At 44.8% G+C, this 23,479-nt stretch overlaps 1 protein-coding gene across 4 annotated transcripts in view; it reads right to left on the bottom strand.

Annotated features, from left to right (window-relative positions):
* Window positions 1-23,479, bottom strand: part of LOC103224854 (AGBL carboxypeptidase 4) — a 1,478,618-nt gene that overhangs the window by 35,225 nt on the left and 1,419,914 nt on the right. For all 4 annotated transcript variants that reach the window (XM_073007314.1, XM_073007316.1, XM_073007315.1 and 1 more), the window contains exon 11: window positions 21,990-22,152. In XM_073007314.1, the coding sequence (XP_072863415.1) occupies window positions 21,990-22,152 (163 nt within the window). The remainder of the gene's footprint in view (window positions 1-21,989; window positions 22,153-23,479) is intronic.

The raw sequence follows: 23,479 nt of genomic DNA, 5'->3' as shown, positions 1-23,479 counted from the left end.
GAGGGAATTCTGCAGCAGATGGCCTTTGTTCTTGAAAAGTAATATTGAAAAGAGGACACAAACAAATGGAAAAACATACCATGCTCATGGATAGGAAGAATCAATATTGTGAAAATGGCCATACTGCCCAAGGTAATTTATAGATTCAATGCCATTCCCATTAAGCTACCAATGACTTTCTTCACAGAAGTGGAAAAACTGCTTTAAAGTTCATGTGGAACCAAAAAAGAGCCCGCATTGCCAAGACAATGCTAAGCCAAAAGAACAAAGCTGGAGGCATCACGCTACCTGACTTCAAACTATACTACAAGGCTACAGTAACCAAAACAGCATGGAACTGGTACCAAAACAGAGATATAGACCAATGGAACAGAACAGAGCCCTCAGAAATAATACCACACATCTACAGCCATCTGATCTTTGACAAACCTGACAAAAACAAGAAATGGGGAAAGGATTCCCTATTTAATAAATGGTGTTGGGAAAACTGGCTAGCCATAAGTAGAAAGCTGAAAGTGGATCCTCTCCTTACTCCTTATACGAAAATTAATTCAAAAGGGATTAGAGATTTAAATATTAGACCTAAAACCATAAAATCCCTAGAAGAAAACCTAGGGAATACCATTCAGGACATAGGCATGGGCAAGGACTTCATGTCTAAAACACCAAAAGCAATGGCAACAAAAGCCAAAATTGACAAATGGGATCTAATTAAACTAAAGAGCTTCTGCACAGCAAAAGAAACTACCATCAGAGTGAATAGGTAATCTACAGAATGGGAGAAAATTTTTGCAATCTACTCATCTGACAAAGGGCTAATATCCAGAACCAACAAATAACTCAAACAAATTTACAAGAAAAAAACAAACAGCCCCATCAAAAAGTGGGCAAAGGATATGAACAGACACTTCTCGAAAGAAGACATTTATATAGCCAACAGACACATGAAAAAATGCTCATCATCACTGGCCATCAGAGAAATGCAAATCAAAACCACAATGAGATACCATCTCACACCAGTTAGAAGGGCAATCATTAAAAAGTCCAGAAACAACAGGTGCTAGAGAGGATGTGGAGAAATAGGAACACTTTTACACTGTTGGTGGGATTGTAAACTAGTTCAACCATTGTGGAAAACAGTGTGGCAATTCCTGAAGGATCTAGAACTAGAAATACCATTTGACCCAGCCATCTCATTACTGGGTATATACCCAAAGGAATATAAATCATGCTGCTATAAAGACATATGCACGCATATGTTTATTGTGGCACTATTCACAATAGCAAAGACTTGGAATCAACCCAAATGTCCATCAGTGACAGACTGGATTAAGAAAATGTGGCACATATACACCATGGAATACTATGCAGCCATAAAAAAGGATGAGTTCGTGTCCTTTGTAGGAACATGGATGCAGCTGGAAACCATCATTCTCAGCAAACTATTGCAAGAACAGAAAACCAAACACTGCATGTTCTCACCCATAGGTGGGAATTGAACAATGAGATCACTTGGACACAGGAAGGGGAACATCACACACCGGGGCCTATCATGGGGAGCGGGGAAGGGGGAGGGAGAGCATTAGGAGATATACCTAATGTAAATGATGAGTTAATGGGTGCAGTACACCAACATGGCACATGTATACATATGTAACAAACCTGCACATTGTGCACATGTACCCTAGAACTTAAAGTATAATAAAAAGAAAGAAAGAAAGAAAAGTAACATTGGCTCTCCCCTGATCTCCAGCCTGCCAGTCCACCATTGCAAACTGCCAAAATTGCATGAAGGCTAGGTGTAGTGGCTAATGCATGTAATCTCAGTGCTTTGGGAGGCTGAGGTGGGAGGATCGCTTGAGGTCAGGAGTTCAAGACCAGTCTGAGCAACAGGGAGAGAAACTGTCTCTACAAAAACAATTTAAAAACTGCATGAGTCAATTCCTTGAAATAAATCTCTTTTTTTTTTTTTTTGAGATGGAGTCTCACTCTGTCGCCCAGGCTGGAGTGCAGTGGCGCGATCGCTGCTCACTGCAAGCTCCACCCCCTGGGTTCACACCATTCTCCTGCCTCAGCCTCCCAAGTAGGTGGGACTACAGGTGCCTGCCACTATGCCTGGCTAATTTTTTGTATATTTAGTAGAGACAGGGTTTCACCGTGTTAGCCAGGATGGTCTTGATCTCCTGACCTCATGATCCAGCCACCTGGGCCTCCCAAAGTGTTGGAACTACAGGTGTGAGCCACCACGCTTGGTCAAAATAAATCTCTTTATATATACATGCACAACAGACACCCTATTTGTCCTGTTTCTCTGGAACACCCTGACTAATACAGCCACTTACTGTCTGTGTACCTTTATCAGGTCATTTTACCTCATTGAGCCTTTGTTTTCTAATCTGTAAAATGAGGATGATTGTTCCTCCTTCACAGGGTTATTGTAACAACTCACTGTGGCCCTGACAGTGTATGTCAGAGCACCTGTAATTTGTAAGCTATTTCACCTTGCTAAATCTTATTATCAAGGTCCGTCACCTCCAGGAAGTCATCTCAACTGCTCTAGCCCTCTTTGCTCTTTGACACTGCTGGGGTCCCAGAGGAAGCCAGGCCCATACCACAGCCCTGACTTTGTCCTTTCTCTCAGCATCCAAGCACATGTGATGATGCCCAGCACTGCATGAGCCTGGTGGGGGATGCAGGGACTGAGTAGGGGGCCTAGTAGAGATGTTAATACAGAATAATCCAGGGCAGCTCTCAAAGCTATAGCAGAGGCTGCTGAGAAGGACTCAGACATGGTGCTGCAGTCAGTTGGGTCCTGAATTGAAATTCATCCCATTGCTTTTTGTCTCGACAGGGTAATAAAAAATCCTCAGACAGTATATTACGAATGCAAAGGTACAACACTGGCTCTCTGCTCTCCACCACCATCTGAGAGAAGGGGACCTGTTGGGGGCCTGAAGGAAATAGGCTTTTAAAGGAGGATAGTGGGTAGAAGCAGATGGCATGTCCTTGGCTGAGCAGGGAGGGCTGGACCCTCACAGTGCTAAGCCAGTGCTTCCCGACCTTTCATGTCATGACTCTCCAAGAAATTTTTGATATTTATTTGCAGACTGAAGGAAAAGGTGAGGGGTTTCCTTCTGCTGGAGGTTATTGGCCCTGAGGCTTGGGCCACTCCAGGCCTTGTGAGGCTGTGAAAGGGCTGAGGGACCTGTACCTTGGTACAGCAGCAACCCATCCAATCACCGAGGCTGGGACTCTATTTGATATGCTTTCCTCCAAGCTGGAAGCAGAGAAGATGCTGAGGTCCTCACAGGTGACTTGAAACGCTCAGTTTGGAAGTCTTACTTGGACCCTCAGGCTCCACTGGGTTTTAGAGTTGCTGTTTTTCTTTTTGGATCAAGCATCTTGCAAATCTGATCATGTCATTCCTCACTCAAAATGACTACCACCTACATGCCTAAGTAGGGAACATAAAACAGGGACCCCACTTCTCCATGGTATCTCTTGCACTCTCTCCTGAATGATTTCATCTATTTTTAAAACAACACTCTTCTCTCTCTCTCTTGCATCTGCAGGTGGTTGGTTTGACTGATCTAGAATAAATGACCAGAAGATAAGGCTTTAGGCTGGCTTGGCTCCAGGCCATAGGTGGAACTCAGGTCTGCCTTCCTCCCTGCTCATCCTGGGGTGGAGCTGAAGTGGCAGTGGCTCCCTGTGACATGCTCTTCCCCTGGTCGATCACTGGAGTGACAAGTGCCAGCCCCAACCACACAGGCACGTGGAAGACCTCCATCTGAGTTAGTTCCATTAGTGTCCCTTCGGCCAAAGCAAGTTACCCAGGTATGCCCAACATTAGTGGAGCTAGGAAGAATACTCCACCCACAGCCCTTCCCTGTACTTGAAGCTCCAGACATTTCCAGCTCCTGAAAACAGCATGTTGTGTCACGTCTCTGGGCATTGGCCTAGAATGTCCATTTCATTCTGTGAGTTTCAGCTCATGGGCTCCTCCTCTACAAAGCCATTCCTGCCCCCTAAGGCAGAGTTACGCACTTTCTCCCTAATGTCCCCTCTCTACCTTATGTGTCCTTTCAGGGTACTCTTATTAATAGTAATATTTGGATGCCCGTTTCTCCATAAGACTGCACTTTTGGAATGCAAGAGCCTTTCCTGACCCGTTACTGGGTCCTCAACCACCTTGTATGGGGCCTGGCACAGAAGGAATGCTCAGAAACTTTTTGTTAAACAAATGAGTGAATAATTGAATAAATGAAAGGCCAGTGTCTGCTCCTTTTGATTTCAAAGTGCTCACCAGCCTCTTTACCTGGAGCCACTGGTCTCTGTGTATGCTTTGACCCTGGGCCCATTAGGGGTACCGCTCAAAGCCCTATGTCTAGGTTATAATAGACCTAAGTCACACTGAATAGAGTCGAAGGCCCTTGACCCAGCATCCGTGTTTGTGGTTGCAGCTTGAGTTCATAGAATGTCTGATCAGGGAAGAGTGTTAGAGACTCCTTCATTCAACTGCACCTTAAGGGAAGAAGCAATGTCTTACTCATCTTCGATTGCCAATGCCCAGCACAGGGCATGTGACAGAGTAGGTGCTTGGTAAATATCTGTTTTGTGTTTTTCACTGTCACATTTTTATAGGTAGAAAAGTGAAAACCCAGAGCGGGAAAATGGAGTTACTGAGTCACACAGGCTGTTTCTGGTAGTCTGGATTCCAGCCTGGTTTCCAGGAGCCCAGACCTAATGGACTTTTTCTAAGGCCTTATTTCTTGACACAGACCTAAGGTTACACGAAGTAGGTCCTTACTAACTCCTTCCAAATCCTCCTTAGAACACATGGGTGGGTCACTGGTGGGTCTAAACATGGATAAGTTCAAATGCTTTAAAGCCATAAAGTCAAAAAGCAGCATACTATGGTAGCAAAAGAGCAGGCTTTGGAGGAGGGCAACAGACCTGGGTTTGAGAACCAGGAGAAATACTTGCTATGTGACCTTGGACAAATCCCCTAGTTACCTTGAGCATCAATCTCACCCCCAACCCTCCACCATCACCAAATGGGACTATAATGCCACTCTTTGGGGGTTGTAATAAAGATTCATGCTAATATGCGCCATTTACCTAGAACATCTTAATCTCAGGTGGTCAATCACTTACAATGAAGTTGTGTTTTCAAACTGTACTTCAAAGCTGGCCTGCTGCACTAGCCATCACCTTTGGAGATTGTCTGCCCTTACAAAGACTTCCAGTCTAGATGCCCTGCCATCCTGGTAGTTTAATATTCACAGTGCTGCTGCTCACTGTGAAACAGCCACTGACCATAAAGTTTGACATTTTGAAGAAGAAAGTGCTTTGAATTAGTCATGCACATGTGCAGTCATTGTTCCTTCTTGTCCTGCTCTGGAATCTAAAAATGACTTTCAACAGAGCCCAGTAACTTTCCCTCAACAATCACCTTCCGGTGAAGAGGTATGGAGGAGTTTAGGCCAAGTAGAAACTCCCAGTCACTCAGAAGAAAACCAAAGCAAAGTGAAGCCAATGTGCACCACACTTGGAGAGAGGGGTCTGTCCTGCCACAGCTTCCTGGTCTGCTGCCTCTTCGAGGAGCAGTAGGGGCTGGAGGGCTGTGAGAGGTGGGACATGGCAGGTGAAATCTCACAGACAGTCTGGATGTGAGCACAGGAGGAAGAACAGTGCTGTGGAATCCTGGGGCTTTGGGTTCAGAGCTTGACTATGCCTCATACAAGTTTGGTGACTCCAGGTAGGTTAATATCATGGGTTAACATTTTCTTTACTTGTAAGATATAGTGACTGCTTCATAACGCTGCCATGAGAATTAAATAAGCTCATAAAGCACTTAGCACAGTATCTGGCACATAGTAGGCAAGCAGTAAATCTCTCTCTTCTCGAGAGAGATTCCCAACTTTCTAAAACTCAAGCGTCTTCCTCATGCTGTAAATGTGCATTCCCAGAATCCCAGACATCCCCTCACACATACTATCACGAAAGTGCTTAGGCAAGGGGATGTGTGCATGAGATTTTCCAGTCTGCCTTAGTGCATATAAGGAGGGGTCGACTACAGTCACACTTTCTTATGAGAGAACTCAAAAGAAGAATCCTCTTTTGCTTTAAAACTGGTCATCTGGCTTCGTGTGTCTCTGTAGTGGTGCAGGCAGTTCTCCATCCAGGCAATCAGATGTGGTTCCCAACCACTCGGTCAGCAGATCCCTGAGTTACTGGGATCCCCATGAAGCGAGCACACAGAACTGTAAGGTGTAATAATAGATGTCATCCCTTACCAGGAGTCAGTCAGGGTGTTAAGTACTGACATGCATTAACTCATTTAATTCTCACCACAACCCCGAAAAGTTTGTACCATTACTTGTATTCAACAGATAAGATATCTGAAGTGCAGAGAGGTGAAGTAACTTACCCAAAGTCACACAGGGCTTGGAAGTGGCAAAACTAGGATCTGAAACCAGACTTGTACGATTTCCGAGTCTGAGTTCCCAACCACTGAGCCACATCAGCTCAAATCCCTGCATTTCTGGCCTTTGCCTGAGCCTGCACCACTTGGTTTCCTGGCTTTCTCCATAGCTGGGCTGAGAGATATGATCGTCTCAGAGGATGCTGTGAAGGGTGCAGGTTACTCACAATAGCCTTGATGTAGTGTCTAGCTAGACTTCAGACAGCTGCACGCTTGCACTGTGTTTTGGGACTGTGCCCTTGGCATTCATCAGGGGACACTATGAGAGGCATCATGACACTCATGTTGGCATCTGCTGAAGGAATGCTCTTGAAGCCAGAGGCCACCGCCTCCTACTGGGCCCCCACATGGATTCCCAGGTGAGATGTTTCTTTAAGAGCTCAGTGCTAGGAAATGTCTTTCATTGCTTTATTGTGGCAGGTGCTTTTGTTATAATTTACCACAGGTGATAAATAAATGAGCAAGCAAATTAAAATAACTGGCCCATGGACACATCCACCAGGATGTCATGTGGGCCTCGGGAGATTTCTTCCTCACCACAAACCTTTCCTGTAGGACACACTGGGAACAGAGACCCCCCTGGGCATGCTGACAACCTCTGGTTGTCCCTTAACTCAGTTCACAGTTAACTCAGCCCCTCATCAGACACTCTAACAAGAAACCACTCTGTCCTCTCTTGAGGAGGCAGAAGTGAGAGACAGTGAAACTCAAAAACAGTTCTTTCAAGGTGAAGGTCAAGTCCCCAATTTATGAAAAGCTCAACAGGTATTACAGCATTTGAATCTGAATCTGAACTATGGTATGAGGAATGGGGAAAGTGAAGGAAGGAGAGAGGGAAAGAAGAATTGGAAAAGAACAAAAAGAACAAAAGAAGGAGGCAGCAGAGTGGGGCTGAAAGGGATATGAGGAAGAATAGGGACTGCTGAGCCCCTGCCCAAGTCAGAGGCCACTGTGATAGGCACTGACACAGGTCCCCTCATTCAATCCTCAACATCAGTTAAGGTGTCAGAGCACAAAGCATTGCTCAAGGTCATCCAAGTGGAGAATACTTAATTCTCCACTTAAGAGAGGACAGAGTGGCTTCTTGTTTGAGTGTCTGACACTAAATGTGGATTTAGTGCAACACGTTTCCACTATTCGCCTTGAGAGAGGGAGCTAAGGAGGAAGAAAAAGAGAAAAAAAAGTAGACGAGGTGGGAGGAAAGAAGGGAGGTTGGGTGGGGGGAGAAGATAAAAAGTGGAGAAGGTAAGAGAGGGTGTAATAAAGTTATGTGCAATTGTGTGTGTGTGTGTGTGTGTGAGTGAGTGTGTGGGAGAGAAAGGGTCAAATAGAAAGACAAAAAGACAAAAATGAAAACAAAATGGGGAATGAAAGAAGAAAGAGAGATTACCTATGCAAGGAAGAGGAATGCTATGCAGAGAGACCTGGGAGAATTGAGGGGGGTGCCCCTCCCCTCTGCAGCCCCACCAAGATAGCTCAAGCCCTCCAGAGCATAGGACTTAGCCCGGACAAAGGACCAGACTGCCTTCCAATCCTCTATGTGGAGGGGAGCCTGACTCTCACAGCAGCCATGCACCCTGGGGGCCAGGAGAGGGCACTTCAACCTCAGGCAACTGCAAGGAAGCTGCTGCTTGTGGTCCCCCAAAGGCAAGCAGCGGAGGGAAGGAGCTGGGAGAGAGTCCAGACTGTTGCTCAGTTCAGTGGGTTACCAGCCCTGTGGCCAGCATCTTTCTGATGAAGCTAAGTTGTGACGCACATCCCTGCTAACACAGGCTGGGAATTAAACTGACTTGGGTCCTCTGTGGCTGCCTCTACACCAGCCCAGCGCCTCCTCTAGGCCCTGCCCCTGCCTCTTCCCTATTCTAGACCTTTCTGTCCAAAAGAGCAACATGCTTCCAACTTCTCCCCAGCCCCCTCCTGCTCTTCCCCTTCACCAGGAATTATCCCTCCTTTGAGTCCAGGGTGAAATAGTTTTCAAAATCATTTCTCGCCTACTATGCCATTTGATCTGCCCAGCTATTTACAAGGTAGGTGCAGTAGGCAGAGTGGGAAACTGGCACAGATGAAGTGTCAGCTGTCTACATTCACATTAAAAAATTAAAATCACTGGACTTTCCAGTGCTTAAATTCTGTGATGAGAACCCAAGTGTCTTAACACTTTATCATGACATGTTTCCTCAACACCAGACTAAGGAGGGCTAATATATGCTGTTTCTAGCTGAGCATCAAATACCAAATCCCAGTTACAGACTGAACCCTAGCTTTAGTCACAGATCTTTATGGTAGACTGAGTCCTGAGACTAACCCTAAGTGAATTTGTCCTGGTAAAAGTTCCAAACTATGCACATGAGGACAGAGATCTCTACTGGGATATTAGAGTACTCTGAACACACCTTGGAGAAGGCTGTTATTTAAGAATCTGAAGAACCCCTTAGGAATCTCAAAAACCCTTCATGGAAGTTTCCCTGAAACCTATAATCCAAACAGATTTCATCTCTTCTGATAACTCAGGAATTTATTACTCGGATTTCATCCAACTGGGTACTTGGCTAGTAATAATATGAGTATCATTTACTGAGTGCTTATTATGTTCCAGGTAATCTATTAGGCACCTGAGAATTTGTTTTGTTTCCATCTACTGAAAACAACACTGTGAGGTAAATATCATAATAATCATTGTTACAGATGGACAAACTGAGGCTCAGAGAGATTAGGTCACTTGCCTAAGTTCACACATCTGGTAAATAGCAGAACCAAGATTTGTACCCAGGTCAATCTGACTCCAAAGGCTATGCTTGCTTCATTCTATTATTAACAATGGCATCTGTTATATCTCAGCTCTTAGCTCCTCAATCATATGACTGATTTCTTCAAAGAAAGTGTCTTTTAGTGGAGCAATCAGAGGATTTAATATTAGAAGAAACAAGTTCAAGCTTCTGTGAGGATATTGCCCCACTACCTATGCACTGTGCCACCTGGACATTCTTCCTCTTAGTCTAACTCTGAGTTTCTGTACTTCTAGAGCCTCAGACTGGTCTTAGCTTAGGATAGGAACACAGAGACAAAGTGCACCTCCTTCTCTGAGCCTTGAATTCCTTGTTTGTAAAATAGAAATAATAATACTCGTATCTACGGATTGCTGTGGGGATCAAATGAAATGATGGTTCTGAATACGCTTTATACACTGATGAATGCTGTTTATTTCTGGATGGCTTACCCAGGGCTTGGCATTCTGCAGGAGCTTCATAAATACCATAAAAAATATGTATTTTTTTCTTCTCTTTTTTTTGAACTGACAGCCGAGCATCCTTTGTCTCCTGTCTCCTCTCCACTGACTCATAGCTGAAACTGCATGGATTGAGAGCAGTGGTCCTGATGTCCTCCTCCCTCTAAGTTCCAACTTGCATCCCTCCCAGCCACAACTCCCACCTCCTGTCTCTTGAGACACATCAACAAGCCAAGCACGGCCACAACCCCAGCTAAAGGCCCTTGTCTCAGACAGAGTTGGCAGCTGCCTCCTCTTATTGGCAGCACATTTATCATCTTGAGGAAAATATTGATGGATAAGAAATCCCAGACAGGCAGCATGTCTTGGCTCAACATGCAGTCTGAAGTGAGGTATGAGGTTCTAGTTTTAGGGTCTTTCTGAAAGAAAGGGAGAGTTGGTGGTCCTATAGAGAATGGCCCTGTGGCCCCAGGGGTCACAGAAAATCCTAAGATGACCGTGTCCTGCACGTAGTAGATGTTCAATAAATGTTAGATCCAAATTAAATAAACTATTTGAATGAGCCTGAAGGATGGAGGCCCTTTGTCCAAACCCTTCATTTTACAAATGGCATCCCGGGCAGGGTAGTGATTTGCTCAAGATTATAGCAAGTCAGCAGCAGAGACTGGATTAATAAAGTATGTGGCTCATGAATCTCACATCAAAACACTGTCCAATACACAACATTCCACTAGGAGATAACCCAAACTTCTGGCCAGATAGTATGATCTGAGAAACTGGATCAGGGCTCCCGAGGGGAATCAGGAGGAAGGAGATCCTTAGATTTACTTTCAGAGCAAATTTCCCAGGAACACATCCTTTTAAAGATGAAAAGAGTGAGAAGGGCAGGCAGGTGTTACTTGGTGAGGTGCTGTGGTATTTGCTTGTGATACATTCACCTATCTCCAACTGAGCCCATTCAACTCATCCTCCCCACTGCTGCCATGGTGCCCTCCAGGCAACATTGGTGTGGTTGTGGGTCACTGGTGCTTCACTAGCTGGTTCCCACAGCCTTCTCCGGCCTCATTGCCTCTCACTCCCTAACTCACACCCAAGGCTCAGACATGTCCAAAGGAGGAAAGTAGCTCTCTGGACTGGATACACACTACTCTCTCTGCCTGCAAAGTCTTTTGCTCCCTTCTCATTCTTCTAGACTTGGTAAAAGTGATGGTTCTTCCTTCCTGCACCTCCTCCCACCCGCTGATCCCCTCAAGGTTAGGTTAGATGCTCCTTTTCTCCATGTCCTGTGTTCCCACCTGTCAAAACTCTCCTGCAGTCACTCTTCCGCCCATCTCCTCCACCAGCTGGGAACCTCACCAGGCATAGGCTACAGCCACTCAGCTCTGCATCCCCAGAAACCAGCATAGGGCCTGGTGCAGTGTAGGTGCTCAGTGAGTATAGCCTTGGATTCCAGACCCTCCCTGTCATTATCTTCCCCATAAAAGTTCAGAATGGAGCTATCTCCCACTGGCTCTAGTTCTAACCTCTAGAGCCACAAAGAAGAGATCTACTCCCTCTGCTTCATGAGAGCTCTTTAGAGCAGGGGTCCTCGAGCCCCTGGCCATGGATTTTTACAGTGGCCTGTTAGGAACCAGGCGCACAGCAGGAGGTGAGTGGCAGGCGATGGATCATTATGACCTGAGCTCCACCTCCTGTCAGAACAGCAGTGGCATTAGATTCTCATAGGAATGCAAACCCTATTGTGAACCATGCATATGAGGGATGTAGGTTGTGCACTTCTCACTAACTGATGCCTGATGATCTGAGGTGGAACAGTTTCATCCTGAAACCATCTCCCCTCCCAACCCTGGTCCGCTGAAAAGTTTTCTTCCATGAATTCGGTTCCTGGTGCCAAAAAGGTTGGGGACCGCCACTTTAGAAATTTGACCAAAGCAAATATGTAGCCCCTACATGTCTTCTTGCCAAAGAAAATATCCCCAATTATTTTTTACCAGTTCCTCATATGTCATAGCTTTGGGTAGGTTGACCAACCATCTTTGTTTGCTGAGAACTGTCCTGGTTTTGGCACAGAGTCCCCTGTTTTGGGAAACTCCTCACTTAGTCCCAGGCAAACCAGGGCAGTTGGTAAACCTAGCTTTGTGTTCCCTTTCCCACCTGATGCCTCAGGACCTGTGCACCATTTTATCAATGTTCGACATAGAGTGGGGGCCAGAAATGAACACACAGTTCCCAGCGTCATTGACATAGCAGGGCAAAGAAAGGCCAACACCTCTTTGCTCCCCAAATCTATTTATGTGAATGCAGCCAAAATCAGCTTCAATTTTGGTGGAGGGTAGTGTGGTGGATGTGGGAGTTGACACATTGCCCTGTTGATCAATATCAAACTTAATAGCGTCAATTAAGATGCCTAAACCATTTTACTGCACAGAAAACCTCATTTCCCCAAATCATTACTTCCAAAGCTGCTTTTGTTTCATTCTTTTTACTCTAAAGGCAGAAATGACTCAATATCTTTGTTCCAATTATTGTCCAATTAAGCCCCCCTCAAATGTTCCAGGCATTCATGCATTCAACAATTATTTATTAAGCTTCTATAATATAGCAGACAGTCCCTCTCGTTGTCCTTGGACTGATAAAAGTTAGGCCTAAACCTGAAACTGGTTGGAGCTCATCTTGGGTAAATGGTCTTTCAACTTTTGGGCTCTCCCCACATTTGTGCAATAAGAAGGTGAGAACACAAGTAATATATGCGTAAGTTGAAGGGGATATTCATGTAGACAAACAGGTTCAAGTTACTTAGGAACCAGCCAGGATTTCTTTTGACCGTCAGCTAACAGCCATAATCCTGAAACAATATCAACTCTATTTATTATCAACTTGGTTTCCATGGAGGCTGCAGGTGCTGCTAGTGAAGGCTGACAGTTATCACTATAAAGTAACTTTACAACTTTGTAATTTGTAGCTCTCTGCTGACAGTAATATTAACAGCATTTCGAATTATGGCCATAAACTTGACACCAGCAGATAAAGCCCTTAGAAACCTCATTTTAGGGGATGAGGGAGGCTAGGGGAAGGTAATAACGTTTAGGTTTTCCAGGCCTGGGCAGGAGACATTCAGAAATCAGGGGCACATTTTGATCTGAAGGTGAGAAGCAGTCAGCCTAAGGCAGGGCTTACAACAGGCAGCAGCTCAGCCTGGCACTGCAGAGAGAGGGTCTGGGCAGCATCCAGCAGAGCTGCAACTGGGCTATCAGGGATTGCAAACAGGTCAAAGCTGGGGATGCCCATCAGAGAGAGGGGTGAGAGTAAGAGCTGACTAGTAGGTCCCAACCTCTGCTGGGTTCAGAAAAGGCTCTTGTCCAACAGGAAATGGAGGGAAACTGGGAAGATTCCAGAGCAGGGAGGAGGGTTAGATAAAAACCTAGCCGGCAGAGTGGAGCGAACACACACTTTGAGCTGGATCAATCTGGATTTACGTTCCCACTCTACCACTAGTAGCTGTGCAGCCTGGGGCATGTTAGTTGATTTTTCTGGGCTTCCATTTCCCTACTTGTGAAATGGAGATACTATCTCAAAGGCCCAAATCAAATGATTCTCTATGTATCTGGAAATAAACTTAAAGATCATATCATTTCATCTTCTACACTAAAGACAGGAGAATTAGGACCCAAAGCAGGGAACAGACCTCCTCAAACCTACATCACAAGTTACAGGCAAAGCTGACACTCTACTGCGGGGACCTGAGCCTCTTCATGAAGCACATTCTCAATATTATTATTTTTACCATTACTGCTACTATTATTCTTATTCATTCAGCCACTTAGTCAATCAGAAGGATTCATATTTAAAGATCAAACTCTAGCCCATGTCTGTAGGGAGGAGAAAAATATCAACAGACTGCAGGCAGTACAGTTTAGACTTCGGTTCCCAAAACCCTCTGATGGAAGCGTTTTTTACTTAGGAATCTTAACAAAGCTTTGACCTTGGGTATGACACACAAGAACTAGGAAGTATCTAGGTATCTTTAGATGCCAACCAATAGGTGAAACTTGACTGCTTCCTACTCTCCTGTCCTCCACCTAAAATTTAGTGAAGGCTCCCTGGCAAGAACGAACATCTAGGCAGTACCCACCCCCAACACATACAGGCGCCGATACTGCTTCTGAACAGCACAGATCACATAACTCATTGCCCTATTCTTGATCCAAGTGGACTAGCACATACTGGGTGAGGCGTGCTTCCACTTCATTCATTCATTCATTTGTATTCACTGAGTATCTACCTAGTACCAGGCTTTAGCTAGAGAGGTGAAGTGATTTAACCAAGGCCACATAGCTTTATGAGGGGGTCAAGGGGCAAAAGGTCACACTGGAACTGGGGTCTTAACTCTCAGTCTAGCTTTCTTTTCACCAAGTTATCAAGCAGAAGCCCACCTTGACTGTGTACACCAAAAAAATCTTTTCTTCATTGTGACTTTATAGTACGTTGTAGAAAAATCTATGTTGAGTCTATCCAAAGCCCAGGCCTGTCTCCAGAACTTCAGGCCTATAAAGTCCTCTGCCAACCAAACTTCTCCATTTGGATTTTATATAAACACCTTATACTCAATACATTATATACAGAGCTCAAAATATCCCCCTCTCCAACCCTTTTCTCCAATAGTCTGTAGCTAAATGATTGGCCCTACCATCTATCATATTGTTTTCTTTTTCTTTCTTTTCTTTCTCTTTCTTTCTTTCTCTTTCTTTCTTTCTTTCTTTCTTTCTGACTGTCTGTCTGTCTGTCTGTCTGTCTTTTTTTTTTCTTTGATGAAGTCTTTCTCCTCTGTCCCCCAGGATGGAGTGCAATGGCATGATCTCGGCTCACTGCAACATCTGCCTCCCGGGTTCAAGCAATTCTCCTATCTCAGCCTCCCAAGTAGCTGGGATTACAGGTGCCCGCCAACAAGTTCAGCTATTCTGTTGTTGTTGTTGCATTTTTGTACAGATGGCATTTCACCGTGTTGGCCAGGCTGGTCTTGAACTCCTGACCTCAAGTGATCCACCAGCCTTAGCCTCCCAAAGTGCTGGGATTACAGGCATGAGCCACTATGCCCAACCCCATGTTGTTTTCAATTCAAGAACCTGGGCATCTTCCTTGACTCTTTCCTCTACCCCATATCCAAACAATCAGCAAGAATACTCAATCCTACCTGTTAGATATTGGAACATGTTAAAATGGAACTTTTAAATTGTAGTTTCGGCTGAGATCCCAAGACTATAGACATCACAGTTCAGAGTGAAGTATGAAACCACCATGCAGGGCTTGCAAAAGTAACCCAGAAAACCAGTTTTGCAATCTTTAGCTCACCTTCAGACATGAGGGTCAGTGGAGGGGAATAGTGACCCCAACAGGGGTAAACCATCAGATCACCAGAGGCTGAGGAAGGAACCATAAGCAACTGAACTGAGCAGACACATCTGCTCCCATCAACAGAGCTCAAGCACCAGGAGAAGATGTGTCTAAAGAAGCTTGTGAGGGACTGCCCATGCTGTCTCATGAGAGTACTAGTCCCCTAAGACCTTTTCTATTCCTTTTCTCCTCTCCCTCACCCTGCTCAACCTTGGAGGAGTGAGCAGCTACTGTTACCCAGATCGAGGGGAAAGGCTGGGAAGCCAAGTCAGGGAAACAGAAGTGAGCCAGACCTTAACCCCTTGGTCACATGAGCAGCCTATTTGAGACAGGTCTGAGCTAGAGGATGGGGAGGGTTTTTACTTTGAAGAGGTTTGATGTTTTTGATTGGATCAGACGTAGTCATTGCTAAACTGAGACTGTTTTGTGACTAGAATTAATTAGAGAACTTTTAATTTCCTGAGAGTGATGGGAGACTCATGGGGCCTGCCAGAGCTTTTGTATCTCTAGATCCATAATCTCTATCTATCTATCTATAAAGCCAATGGGAGACAAAAAATAAAGTTGTTTCATAATTGCACCTTGTGAGTACTGCCTGTTCAATGTACTTGTTACATATTTCACAAATCTTTCTCTTTCTTTCCAGGGTCCAGCTCTGCCTATATTTATTAATCACCTGCTGCTTCTGGCCCAGCCCCAGCTACCCTCCAATCCTTTGGATATAGCATCTGGGCTCTCCCCTGTACTTCTCCCTCTGCCAGGAAGGCTACTCCACCCCTTCTTCTCCTCCCTGCATTCCATCCATCCTAGAAGTCTGAGCCCTAGTTTCTCTTCCTCCACGAAGCCTTTCTTCCTACTCCCTCCTGCACCACCCCAGCTGGGTTAGATGACTCCCACTGCTTCCCCAACCAGCAGAGTTCCCCTCTGTCAGAACTTTTATCCCTCTGTGATGCTGATGTCTCTTTACCTTTCTCCCTCCCCTCAAAACTGTCTTCATCTTGAAAGTAGAGACCAAGTTTTTTCATCTATTTCTAGTGTCTAATGTGTTTGGTTGGATGGATGAGTAAATAAACGATAGCTTCAATGTCTGATGTAGGTTTCAGAGGACCCAGTGCAAGGCATATATGGGCTCTGAAACGAGACTAATCCAATTAACTGAATTTGATATATCAGCATCTTCTCTTGACCACATCAGCCATACTCCTCCCCTTAAGAGCCAGCATTTTCTTATTTCAGTGTGTCCACAGCTACAAGCCTGGGTGGAAACCAGTCTGCTCAGGACCCAAGGTCTCTGTTCCCAATGTTTTTCTCATCCATTATGTCAAAGAGCTATTTCCTCTTGGCTTGTAACCAGACTATAAACAAATGCCAGATAAGCTCTGGGTTACTTTATGATTCCAGTTTAGCCTTTCTCTCTCTCTTTTTCAAATCGTTTGGACAGAGCATATTTATTACTTGGCAGGCCAGTAAAATGTAAATAGGGTTTCCTGAAGAATGGTTCAAAATTCATTGGAATTTATCATTTCACAAAAACAACAAATGACAGGAAGGAAAGGCAAGGGACCTAATATTTAATGGCACAGACCATATGCCCAGTGATTTATCTGCATGCATTCTCCCATGCAGCCTTAACAACAACCCTGTGAAGTAAATAATCATCCTCACTTTACAGATGAAGAAACTGAGGTTCGGAGTGGTTAAATATGGGATTAGGGCTCTCAGTGAGAATGATGCAAAAAAGAACTCACACCCAGGACTCTGACACCAGCGTCGTATTCTTGCCACAGCATGGACAGGAGAGAGGCCAAGAGGCCACTGGCCACGGCAGAAGCCTCTGAGGATGTCTCTCTTTTAGGTTCTGTTGAAAGCTATGGGCCTTCCCCCGCAAAAATGAACTCTACATATTTACTCACAGCTTCGCCTACATTTTAGTTGGTTCACAGGCTTTTGTTGAAGCCATCTGTAAGCCCCTCAATTAAGAACCCCTAAACTAAAAGAATGAAAGTAGCTATTGGTTTGGCCTGACTAGCTGCCCAGGACACTTTTGTATTGATTTTCCCTATTAAATTAGAAACTCTTTTGTTCATGGAATCACTGAATATTAAAACTCAATAAAAATTATGGATTATTGATAACATGGAATATTGATAATCCATGGATTAGTTATCCAACTCATCTAAGCATGGAATTATATAACTTATATTTTAGAATCAGGAAAATCTTAGAATGTCAGAGCTGGAAGTGATCAAGTCCACACATAATTTTATTCCACAAAACTCTGATGGGTAGGAAGAATAACACACAGAGGCTAAGAAAGGGGACAAGACTTGCTGGAGGCCACCCGTAATAGCATGGAGTCAAAATTCAAATCCTAGTTGCTAGTTTCAAGGCCAGATTGTCAAGTTAAAGATTCAACCGCCATGTAGTCTGCATGGGGCTGAGAAAAGTCAAGACAAGAATATTTGTTAAGTACCTACCAGATGCCAGGCAGTACCAGGGGAATGCAGATATAGTGCCATATTTCACCCTCCCAATAACCATGCAAGTGAGTACTATTTTTATTTTACAAATGGGGAAAGAAATTCAGAGTGGTGAGATAACCAGTCCAAGGTCACACAGCCAAGTAAGCATCAACAACCATGTCCATTGCTTTATTTCCCAAATATAGAGGAGAAGGGAAGTCAGAGAGAGCAAAATCCTGGTCATGTTTGGCTGATGCTTTTCCAAGGAGAAGAACTGAACCAATGGATACATACGCTCTGGTCTGTGGAGCGGTGGACACTATTCTGGACCTAGGTGAAATATCCCTTGGGATTCTCTGCATCCCCAGCCCTTTCTGATGTTATACTCATCCAGTATCCTCTAGCTAACTAGTCTGGCCTCCATGATACTAGGAAGGGGGCACCCTGGATGACAGCAACAAGAAACTCCATCAATGGGACAGTACATCTCCCACTGTGTGAACCAGTCATTGTTCTGTGGTCAAGGCAAGACCCTTAACTGTGATGACCCCACCAATGCTCTTTGCCCAACAAACCTAACAACAGCCGCTGATCTCTTGCTGTAACAGCCCTATCTATCTTCTTTCACACAGACAGTGGTCCTCATTCACATTCACGTAAACCTTTTCAACGTCACTTAATATTTAGTTCACAGTGCACACTCACACAAGCTATTTCCTTTAACCTCATTGCAACTCGGTGAGGTTAAGTATTATTACATCCTCCTGCTACAGATTAGGAAACTAATCTGAGGCCCAGTGAGGTTATACAACTTGCCCAAGGTGACACTCTAGTAAGTGGGTGAGCCTAGGATTCAAACCTAGATATGTCTGAATCGAAAGTCTGTTCTGTTTGCATAATACCATATCTATATTTTAAAGAATATCGCTATTTAATTCCCATAGCAGGGGTTAGACAAGTGTGAAGGTCTTTGGTCCTTCGTAACGGTGAGGAAGCTCACCTCAGAGAGGTTACAGGACTTGCAGGAGGGTGCTCTCTGGGATGATGTTGGTGCTGTCATCAGAATCCAGGTCTCCTGATTCCTAGTCTAGAGGACATTTTCTCCCAGACCATATTGCCTTTCCCATCAGACCATGTAATTTCTTTTTCTGGTTGGGACATGGAGCCAGCAGCCAACAAAGATCACAATCTGTCTCCCTGAAGTCTCCCTCTGTTATGAAATGAAAGTCGGTTTTTTTTTTTTTAAGTATTTCAGACAGAACCCAGGTTAAATCACCCTTGCATGCATTGAATTGGCCTAAGCTTCCCTGGTGCAGTTTGTTTCCTCTTCTCATCCTCTGGAGGACAGAACAAGGCAGGGTAGGCCCATCAGCATCATGGCCGGCTCAACTTGTCCATAGCCTCTCTATTCACCCTAACCCCTTCCAATCACAAGCTCCCATCCCCTGCCACCACTCCCAAATAGTCAATTACCAAGTCTTCTCAGTTCCACATTATAAATATTCCACAGCCACCACTCTGGTCTTGGCCTGAATTATTTCTCACCTGTATTTTTATAACAGCATCCTAATGCATGTTCCTGCCTACAACACTGGCCCTCTCGAATCTGTCCTTTCCACTGCCATCAGAGTGGCCCTTCATCCCCATTAAAAACCCTTCTATTGCTCTCCATTATCTACATTCAAGATCAAACTCCTTACAGCTTTCCACTTCAAATGTATCATTGTGTCTGAAGTCCTTCAGCCACAAGGGACCACTTACAGCTCCTGCCCATACCTTCTGTACGCCCCTCTCCGTCTACCACATCCTCGCTTCAACAACACCCTCACCCAGTTTGACTAGTTCATATTAAAAACTCACTTCAGGCTGGGTGCAGTGGCTTACACCTGTAATCTTAGCACTTTGGGAGGCCGAGGCAGGTGGATCACGAGGTCAGGAGTTCAAGACCAGTCTGACCAACATGGTGAAACCCCATCTCTACTAAAAATACAAAAATTAGCCGGGCATGGTGGCACACACCTGTAATCCCAGCTACTCAGGAGGCTGAGGCAGGGGAATTGCTTGAACCCAGGAGGCGGAGGTTGCAGTAAGCCGAGATCGTGCCACTGTACTCTAGCCTGGGTGACAGAGCAAGACTCCATCTCAAAAACAAACAAACAAAAAACCTCAGTTCAGAGGTCTCTTTTCCTGGGAAATCTTCCCTGACTCCCAGGACTGCGTGTGAGTTCCCTCTTTCCCCCATGTAAAGACATTCTTGTCTTTAGTGTGTTCTCTGTTAACATTCCCTGTGCCTAGAACTTTACCTGACCTATGACAGGCACTCAATATATACTTGTCAAATGAAAATGTCCCAGAGCCTTCTGGAATTCCTCCACCACAGAATTTATCATGTACATTGTCTCCTCAAGTACACTGAAAGTTCTGAGAGTCAGAAACCATGCCTTTTTATTCAGTATTTTACCCTAGGTGCCTTTTATGATTCCTGGTGTGTACTAATGGTGTGTTTACTTTTGATAAATGAGGGTTGGCTGTTGAGGGGTGGAAACCTTGGGCCTGAACCAAGGGTGGGCTTTCTACTAAGAAACACATTTTCTTCTAATACAAAAGAATGTCAGAAGGGCTAAGAAAAGGCAGGAGAACCTGTCATATTGGACAACAAACAACAACAACAAACTAGGTGCAGGCCTCCTCTGGAGGGACCCTCATCTCCCTATGAATAAGAATTGCAGAATCCCCTTTGGTGCACAAGCTCAAACTCATTCCAGGCAGCTCTCTGTACCTTTGCCATAATATTATGGGAGAGCAAAGCAAGCACAATGTGGAATGAAGCATATGCATGTATTATAGGAGTTAGCAGATTCTGGAAAAGCCATAGGCTGTATACATCATCTAATGTGTGTATGGGGCATGGAGAGGGGCAGTGTGGCATATAACAGGTGGCCAGGACTTTGGAACCCACAGACCCTCTTCCTCAGAGCAGAGCCTATTCCCTTGGCCTTGCTGAGTCAGGTGGGTATTAAAGCAGACTGCAAGATGACTCTTAGCCTTGATGACTGTATATAGGGAACTCTCAGTTCCAATCATAATCTCTCTGTGTCCAACAGGAGCTGGGACACTTCTCTAACACCTGGCCTACCCCCTGCCAGCCACTCCTTCTAGGGCCATTGCCCTGCTTCCGATGTTCCTGGCAAGGTACCTGGACACCATACCCCCCACTCTCCCAAACACACACATACAAACAGAGCCACTAACTTGCAATTGGCTGGTGGGACTAGCCCTAAGTCATGCCACTTTCAGAAAAGATGTTTTCCTGCACAGAGGAATTCCATAAACACTCACCAAGGGTTGAAAAAATACTAAAAAGAGCACTTCTACTTCCAGGGAGGGGGAATTTGCAGAAATACAGAGTTCATTTCATCTAAAGTTCCTTCCTTCTCCCTCCACTTCTTTGAGAAAACTAAGTGTTAGGAAAGGAGACATAGATCAACCCAAAAACAAAGGATAAAGGAAAGCAGAATCTGCTATGATCTGTTAGAGCTGATGCAGGGACCTTAATATTAAAATCAACACTCAGGCAACTAGAGTTACTATATAATCCCTAAAAAAATTAGGCAAGCTAGAAAATAACTTCTAATTTCATCATGGAAGGCTTGGGAGTTTTCAGAGAAATTTTATGAAGAAACTAAGAGGAAAAGGAATTTGTTAAAGGAAATGCAAAGGCAAAGAGAAAGATGCACAGAGGCCGAGACGGGAAAGACAAGGAAGACAGAGGAGAAGCAAAGAGGAGAGAAAGAGAGGAAAGGAGGATGGGATGAGAGAGAGGACAGAAAGGAGGGGAGGAGGAGGAAAAAGAAGTAAGGAGAGAGAAGCACAGAACAGGTGAGGAGGGAGGAGGAGGATAGAGAAGAAGAGGGAACAAGGGGGAGAAAAATAAGTAGAAGGGGAAATAGTGAGTAGAGGGAAAAGAAAGTGGGAGATGACAGGTTAGACAAAAGATGAAAAGAGAAAATATGGTTTTGTATGTTCACGGTTAGAAGGAGTCAAGATCATCAAGCTCTTCCTCAGCAACCCTGGGGGTGTCATCCAGCCTGTGGACTTGCATAGCTTAGATGGCAGAAGACTAGCTGCATCATGAGAGAAGAGAGGGGAGAGAGATGGAGGCAGAGTAAGATATGGGCAGGCCATGGGTTCAGGTGGCCTGGGAAAGATTTGGAGCATGGCAATTGGGGTGGGAGTGTCATACTAAAGGTTGAGGCAAACTGGACAATCCAAAGATGCCACCAGCAGAACTAGCACCTCCATCCTCATCTGAGAGTCTCAGCCCTTACCTGAGCTGGGGGCCTAATTCCTGACCTGTCAGACTTGGATACCCTGGGCTGGATGAGGGCTGGCCCAAGGCTGGGTGGGGACAGGCCAAGGATACAGGCTTCTTCAGTGTAGGGCACAGCAGCTGTGGTGCCACTGATGATGTAGCTGTAGAAGGAGACCTCTAGGGTGTAGCAATAGGAAGTGTGGTCCAGGAGTCCACCGAGGAAGCGACGGCCAGTTCCTGCTTTCACAGCGTCCCGGTTAAAGGATGTGCTGGACTGTGAAAGACAGAGTAGGGAGGAAAGAATCACGGCACCTGCTGGCAATTGGATTGTGAGCAAATTTTACAACACCTCTGGGTCTCAGTTTCACCATCTGAAGAGTGAGATATTAACCCCTCATCACATGATTGTTATAAGGACTGATTAAATAAACATAATTAATGACAGCAGCAAGCAGAGTTCTTGAGGTGCAGTAACTGCCACTCAACGAATATTTGCGGAAAAATGAATGGAGACAGAGGGAGCAGAGAAAAGTAGAAAGAGAAAAAGAAGCAACTACATTTTGATGATAATCAGAACTAACATTTGGAGCCTGGCATGGTGGTGTGCACCTGTAGTCCTAGCTACTTGGGAGGCTGAGGTGGAAGGATTGCTTGAGCCTAGGAGTGTGAGTTCAGCCTAGGCAACATAGTGAGACCAAGTCTCTATTCTTTTTTATTATTATTTTATTTATTTATTTATTTTTGAGACAGAGTCTCACTGTGTCGCCCAGGCTGGAGTGCAGTGGCGCGATCTCAGCTCACTGCAACCTCTGCTTCCCGGGTTCACGCCATTCTCCTGCCTCAGCCTCCCGAGTAGCTGGGACTACAGGTGCCCACCACTATGCCTGGCTAATTTTTTGTATTTTTAGTAGAGATGGGGTTTCACCATGTTAGCCAGGATGGTCTCAATCTCCTGACCTCGTGATCCACCTGCCTCAGCCTCCCGAAGTGCTGGGATGTCTCTATTCTTTAAAAATAAAAAAAATAAAAATAAAACAAAACAAAACAAAACAAAACAAAAAAACCCTAAAATTTGGGCAGTGCTTTCAATTTTATAATATTGTTTCCCATGCAGCATCTCATTTAGGCTTCAAAATAACCACTTGAAGTAGGTGTTCACATTTTATTTCTTTATAGATGAAGAAACTGAGGCTCATCGAGGTGGAGCAAGTAAGTGATACAGCACAAATCTGAATCCAGAACTGAGTGACTCCAGACAACCAAAGACTCTGCTTCCCTTAGGGACAGCTGATTCATGTCCAGAATCATTAGAGCATAGGAATCATGGTTGCTTCTTTACTAAGATGTTGACAGCAACCGTCACAATGGATAGAGAAATGGACAAGCATGTCGCTCTCAAGTCCTCTGTTCAAAGACATGCTCTACTCTCCACTGATTGCATGATGTCAGGCAAGCTGACTTATTTGTCTGAGCCTCAGTTTTCTCATTTGTAACTTGGAGGTGAAAATATCTCTTTCACAGAGTTGTGAAGGTCAGTTCACTTGGGGTTAAAAGGGCATTCTATGCTAACCCATGGAAATTTAAGTAAATGAACAGACCAT

This window comes from Chlorocebus sabaeus, chromosome 20 (genome assembly GCF_047675955.1).
Source record: "Chlorocebus sabaeus isolate Y175 chromosome 20, mChlSab1.0.hap1, whole genome shotgun sequence".
In the NCBI taxonomy this organism is placed as follows: domain Eukaryota; kingdom Metazoa; phylum Chordata; class Mammalia; order Primates; family Cercopithecidae; genus Chlorocebus; species Chlorocebus sabaeus.
The sequence above is the reverse complement of the archived record's forward strand: the minus strand, read 5'-3'. Positions and strand labels throughout refer to the sequence as shown.